The sequence below is a fragment of the Priapulus caudatus genome, unplaced genomic scaffold (assembly GCF_000485595.1).
Source record: "Priapulus caudatus unplaced genomic scaffold, Priapulus_caudatus-5.0.1 Scaffold954, whole genome shotgun sequence".
NCBI classification, from domain to species: Eukaryota; Metazoa; Priapulida; class Priapulimorpha; order Priapulimorphida; family Priapulidae; genus Priapulus; species Priapulus caudatus.
Window position 1 is genome coordinate 94,414 of NW_014578015.1, and position 6,908 is coordinate 101,321.

Genomic DNA, 6,908 nt, shown 5'->3' on the forward strand with positions numbered 1-6,908 from the left:
TCTCTCTCTCTCTCTCTCTCTCTCTCTCTCTCTCTCTCTCTCTCTCTCTCTCTCTCTCTCTCTCTCTCTCTCTCTCTCTCTCTCTCTCTCTCTCTCTCTCTCTCTCTCTCTCTCTCTCTCTCTCTCTCTCTATCATGCAGTCTAACGTGTGACGTTGTGTAATTCTAAACGTCATCGTGTTTTCCTCTCGACAAATATTTGTCGGAAGAGCTCGAGTGAAATTGCGATCATTCTTTGCCGTCTGCGTGCCATTAATATCTAATCAAACCGCCATGGCACACCGTAATCTGTCTCCCAGTCGTATAATCATGCGTTGACGGGTCACCGTACTAAAAAAATCACTAAACAATCAACGCGAAATCTAAAAAAAAAAATTCTACGAAATTTCTAGAAACTCCCGAAATCTTCGACACACTCCTCCGAAGCGCACTGACGGTGTTACGCACCGATGCAACTTTACTAACGAATACCTCGCCACGTGCAGATCTCAGGCCTGGCTACCCGGGAGCATGCCGCACGAACTGCTACTGCAGCGCCCGCCTCTACACGCCTCTGTGTGGCAGCGATGGTTTCACTTACCCCAGCAGATGCTGGATCCGGTGCGCAGTCAAGACCAACAGCAGTAAGTGTAATTGTCAGAAGATAGTAATAACTGTTGTTAGCGAGAGGTGTTATTAACTCTTGGTGTTGTGCAGATTAATGTGAGAATAAATACTGTTGTCGGATAAAACCGGAAATCCGTCCAACGCGTTGGCGGCATTGCCGTTCTTGTAACGGGCGACAGTTAAAAATAAAAATAAAATTGATATAATTCAGCATTATATATATATATATATATATATATATAGGGAGAGAGAGGGGGTGAGAGAGAAAGAGAGAGAGAGAGAGAGAGAGAGAGAGAGAGAGAGAGAGATATCTTCTTTTACAACTAGCGCGTATGATGCGTGTTGCTACTCCATCTGTATTCTACTTCCCATGGATGTATGCCGAAGTGTTTGCTGCATGAGTTAACGTTGTATCCGCATGCAGGTCTTGGAATGTGGACGCCATGCGGCCATGTCGATATCTACCCGAACGGTGGCTTAGAAATGCCCGGTTGTGATGATACTCTGTTAGAGTCGATCTGGATCGATGGTCTCGTGAACGGTAAGGAAGAATCTTCAAAGGCGTCTTTTTTTTAAATGGCGCCCTTGTACGTAAAGTTCATAAAAGCAGAGATGGTTACGTGTATGACATTACACGCACGCACACACTCGTGGGAAGAAAGTCAAATCACAATGTTCGAAAAGAATCGATGATTTTGTGTTTTCTTCATAAAATCTATGGACAACAACGAAATCATTAAAAAAAGGCGATTTAATTGTCGGCAGTTTGAACGCGGACTCGTTTCGATTCTAGGCGTACGAAACTTCGTCGCTTGCAATCATCACTTCGCAGTGTATATGGCGATAGACTCCATCAATTCCAAGCGACCCGACCTGGGCTATTTATGCGGCTCATGGGAAGAATTTGTCGACGGTATAGTATCAATGTTAGCTAGCGTAAGAAATGTGGCAAAGCGCAAGAGCAGCAGTAACAGTAAGACTAGTAATATCAGTAGAGGTAGAATATCCGAAGGAGTTGTGAGACCCCGTTGCGATATCATTGGCACTACATAACAAGTGTATTATGTAGGCTATATAGAAATGGTTGTTATATCATTAGTAAGTTCTACTATTTTCCTCACTTTCTATTTATTACTTATTACTTTTTATTAAATAGTTAGTTACTTATTAGTTGCCGTTGTCGCCAGTCGTAAATAAAGATTTGAAATAAAAGAGCATGATCACCATAATTTAATTGTATAGCATTTAACATTACATTTAATATTATCTTTTGATGATATTACCAATGAACAATCTAAATAACAAAGGCTCGCAAACGTGACCCGTCTCGTCCAATGGCCGGTGGCTGCTATTTATAACGCACCATTATTTAACAAACTACTATTATTTTTCTTTACGACGTACGCTCGATTCTTTAGATCGGGATTTAGAGTGATGCGTTTATCAATGAGCTAATAGCGGACAACGACAGATTCACTGTGCATGATGTTTAATGTGAACTGTTTGAATACAACGCAGGTAAATGTACGAGCTGTGGCGCGGATGGAGGTGGATGCGCTCACTACGGATTCAAGGCAGGTGACTACGCGCTGGGATCCACGCGCCCTGAACAGACCATGTTCTGGATGTACACGCGAGAGAATGCGCCGTACGGAAGTAGGTTCCCATCTTCTGCTGACTTAATTTTTCAATTTTCAATTTTCAGACATCGTTTGCGCTTCAATCGATTAAAAATGCCTTTGGTTGATCACGCTTCGATCAAGTAAAAAGCGCTGCTGTTGTTACCTGCTGTTATTCATTCATGTTACGTTTCCGCTATTCGAACAAATGGCGTTTTTTAAGTGTTTTCATATGTTTAGAATATCATCACGACTCGAAAATAGTAATGCACCAGAGAAGCTCCGACGAGAAGGGAACCATATACGTAAACATGATAGGTATGACGGGTCAGAGCGACTTTATCGAAGTCACATCAGGCAGGTGAGAGACAAGTAGAATCAAAAATGTTTTGCATATATATATATATGTGTGTGTGTGTGTGTGTGTGTGTGTGTGTGTGTGTGTGTGTGTGTGTGCGCGTGCGTGCGTGCGTGCGTGCGTGCGTGCGTGCGTGCGTGCGTGCGTGCGTGTGTGTGTACGTGTGTGTGTAGATATAGGCTTTGCCCAATAAAAAAACGATTTTAATACGAAATTTTACCGTATTAACATGCGAATATACGAAACCTCCCCCACCGTGAATAACAGAGTATACTCTCGACGATTTGTCAGTGATTGCGTGAGAATGAAAGTTTCCTTTGTAACACGCGTGTGTGTTTTCGTTAGTGTGGATTTGAACTCTGGTGAAACTTACGAGCGCATGACAGCAGCGGAGCATGCTCTGGGTGACATCTTGCGCGTGGAATTCAAGTGGATCTACGACTACGATTGGTGAGCCAAATCAATTAATTAAAGTTACATTGTTCGTATGCTTAACCGGTATTATAAAACTTATATATATATATATATTAATAATAAAGTAAGTGTTGTATGATTTATATACTCGATTTTTGTCGTTTTTTCTACAAGGTACTTTCCGTGGGATTGGCCTATCTTCGGAGATCCAACGATTGAACTTGAACGACTTCGGATTCTAGCGTTGGAAACGCAAATATTGTGAGTGGTTACGGGGCCTTCTAGTTAATAGAGAGCACAATAGCTAGCTAGCTAGCTAAACAGAATCAAGTTGAGTGCATGCGTTCTCATAAGAGCTGTAATAAAATGACGTGCGTGTACATGTCGTATTCTGACGCAACCGCAACATATATGTTTGTTGAGCCAGAGCGTGGTGCATCCTATTGTTCCTCCGTGTTTACCTAAGATATATATATAGTATATATATATATATATTATAATATATAGTAATATATATATATAATTGTATACGTGGGCTCATCGATCTTATTCTGTGGCAACGTGCTCATACACATAATATGTGATCATGCTTTTTTGGCAACAGCACAAGGTTCTGTTCACAGCGAGGCATTTGAAGGCCGAGACAACGTACATATTTTTAGCTGCTAACCGGATGTCGTGCTGCACCGCTTGTCTCTGACGACGTAGAACTCGCTATACCGGACACGCCATAATGATGAGACAAGCAATCTGAAATAACGGATGGATTTTTGTAATAATTATACTTATTATTTTGTAACGCCTTACAAAATTGTAATAACAATGATATATAAACAATAATAACATAATAATAATAATAATAATAATAATATAATCCAATCTGTTAGTATCATATAAATTAACCGCCGTTGCGTAATTGTTTTTAAATGTCATTGAGTATCCGTGATGAAAATAAATATGTCTACTGCCTACATCGTCTTTTAGACATTTGTGTTGTTTGTAATTACTATCTTTAAAGCGAACTGTCACTATGGCCTACTTTTCCATATTAGAACCACTATGAACATTAACGGCGAAACTAATACACAGCTGTTTTTTCACTGTTATAGGGCTGTTTAAAACTAACAGTCTTGAATTCATCTCCGCGCATATCATCGATAGTTGCACAAGACTTTCACTCGTCGCATGCACACACGAACGTGAACATTGCCTCTATAGCGGCCCTCTCTTAATCACCGCACGTCCTTAATCGCAAAAGACTTTTGAATCGCCGGCCATAGTTGTTTGATTACGCCCAAATAGATTAAGATTAAATCGACGATTATATCCGTCGGCAAACATCGAACACAACAGACACGCAGCCGACTTGTGGCAGGACGGGGCATTAATACTCGGACTGAATTTATTATGGAATTGGAAGATTAGAGCACGTTTGAAAAAGATAGGCGGTCTGACCCATCACGACCATACAGCGAGAATTGTAGTGAGGTGTATTGCCGACCGGCCGACAGCTATGCATATCTCGAATTCTTCGCATTTTTTTCTTCTCTATTATTTCGCTGCTTCACCCGTGGTTGGTATAAGGGAAGTATTCGACACCGCCAGACACGGGACCAGGCTAGTGTCTTCGTGAGTCTACAGAATTGACGTAAAGTGTCATTAATCATCGCGCGATTAGAACGTAAGGTGCAGCAAAGGAGGCAAAGGCGCGTTGACGTAGTGATGAGTCGCACTCGCCGACCGCGCGCACACGTACATACACGGCTGCTTACGTCGACGTACGTGCGCCAAGGCTGCCGACTTCAACAGCGGCGTCGCCCGCGCCGTACGTTCCGTTTCCGTTTCCACTCGTGTCCTCTCCCGGCAACGCCGTCATCCACCAGAATATCGGATAACGCACCGATTATCGGAGCCTTGCGAAATCGGAATTACATCGATCCGCGGTAACGCTCGTCCGTCCGTCGCCGGGTGAATTTCGACCGATTCGTGCTTTTAATTTCGAGAGCAGGTTCTCCTCGTCGCGTAGTGACGACCACGTGGGTGCAGGAAGTTCGGCTGGGCTCTGTGTCAGATACGCAGCGATGGGTACGTCGTGCAATGCACCAGCAGCCCCGTGGGTGTCGGCGACGCGGTGCTAACCGCAGGCGCTGCATCCACGGATAGCGCCACGACGACAAAATAAGGGCGCGCAAAACCGCCACGACTCGCTCGCAGTATTAGAAATTCCGTGCGAATTATACAGGAGTGGTTTTCAAGTAACTGAAATTAACTGCGTGAAAGTAGATATACGATCGATTGTCTAGTGTATACATGCCCTACTCGGCTACCTGTGCGTAATACGTGCGTGTATATAAGAATGATGCGGTGTGTGTATGATTTCCGAATCGTGACAGTGGTGTTTCTTAGCATTGAGGATATTATATATATATATATATATATATATATATATATATATGATATATAGTTATTATATATATATAATATTATTATATATAGTTATTATATATATATATGTGACGTTTGAGCCAGTCCAGGCCTCAAGTGCCACAGGTTCGATCGTGGATTCCACCCGCAGACGCGAGCAGATACCGAAGACAACAATACCAAGTTGAGTGTTCAAACCGGGAACCGCCGTGCTTTTATTGGCCCGACCGACACAGGCCGGTGGCCATAGAATACTACACAAACTTGGGCTGAATGCCCCGAAACAGAAACGTAATCACACAGTAAAACAAGAGATGCGACTCGAAAACTCAGCATGCCTGCGTGCAAGAGACGGTCAAGCGTCAGTAAGCACGGGCAGAGGGTGAGTCCAGGAGTGAAAAGCGTATCGTTTATCTTACCACTCGCTGATCCTCGCGTTGTGTATCTCGGAGGCACCTGGAGAGAAGCACCAGTGCCCACACCAGTGCTCTCCCACCAGTGTCCCTCTACTTGCGAGAAACAGCAGCTTATATATACTAATAGTGGTCACGTGGTAATGCCACGTAATCATCAACAAGATACAGGGATTCACGTGCCGCGTGACGTTAGGTGAAACCTTACATCCAAATCCCGTTGGGACGACATCACGTGATCTTGGTGACGCATTGACCGCTACATTACCCCCTTCCTTTTTCCGCAGTCTTGCCGCCTCGGCAAGGCTCGTACGAGGGTTCACAACAAAAGCGGTCTGCCAATATATGTCAAACCCGCTGACTTCATACACAATTCAAATACAAAAAAACAATACTGAAAACGCATCGCAGTGAGCCCGGACGGCTTGCAACAACGGCGCGGTACTCACCCGTCGTGAACAAACACCGTACGCCAACCCCCAGCCCGCGTGACAAAACCTACAACAATGCATCTACGTCAAACTAGACGCCACTTGTAACAACAAAACACCCATAAGCACGGGCAAACAAATTTTCCTTTACATTATTCATTTTAATTCTATTACATTCATTTATATCAATTGCACCGGCACAATACACGTGTAGGAGCAGCGCGAAGAACCCATGACGCACAGCATAGGTCACCGTATTATATTCCCAAATAACTATTACACTATACACAAAATATATAAATTTTTAAACCGCCCCGTGGCCGAGTCCCGGTAGGCGTCGCCGGAAAAACCGTACCGAAAAGATTACGGGTTCAAACGCCGGTAGGACAGGATACATTTTACCTGTTCCCTACCACGTGAAACTCACTATGGAGATACAATGCTAGCGGCATATATCAACCTTCAAATAGTAGCAATTGCGCTTCGCACGGGCGAATGGATAGGCGCTTCGGCGTGGTCCTTGGTAGTGAGCGCTGCGGCCAGTGTTCAACACTGGGCCGGGGCGTACCGCAGAAACTTTTATAAAAAATAGCTGCAAAAATGCCGCTACTAGATGGAGGCGCGCACCTACATCCTGTCCGCTC

General features: G+C 43.8%; 1 protein-coding gene across 1 annotated transcript in view; it reads left to right on the forward strand.

The window, feature by feature from the left end:
* The first annotated feature begins 1,033 nt into the window (after positions 1-1,033).
* Positions 1,034-6,908, forward strand: part of LOC106814635 (pancreatic triacylglycerol lipase-like) — a 15,075-nt gene continuing 9,200 nt past the window's right edge. Inside the window, exons 1-5 of the mRNA XM_014818973.1 lie at positions 1,034-1,146; positions 1,399-1,518; positions 2,124-2,261; positions 2,465-2,585; positions 2,928-3,032. Of these exons, the coding sequence (XP_014674459.1) occupies positions 1,038-1,146; positions 1,399-1,518; positions 2,124-2,261; positions 2,465-2,585; positions 2,928-3,032 (593 nt within the window). The 5' untranslated portion in view covers positions 1,034-1,037. The remainder of the gene's footprint in view (positions 1,147-1,398; positions 1,519-2,123; positions 2,262-2,464; positions 2,586-2,927; positions 3,033-6,908) is intronic.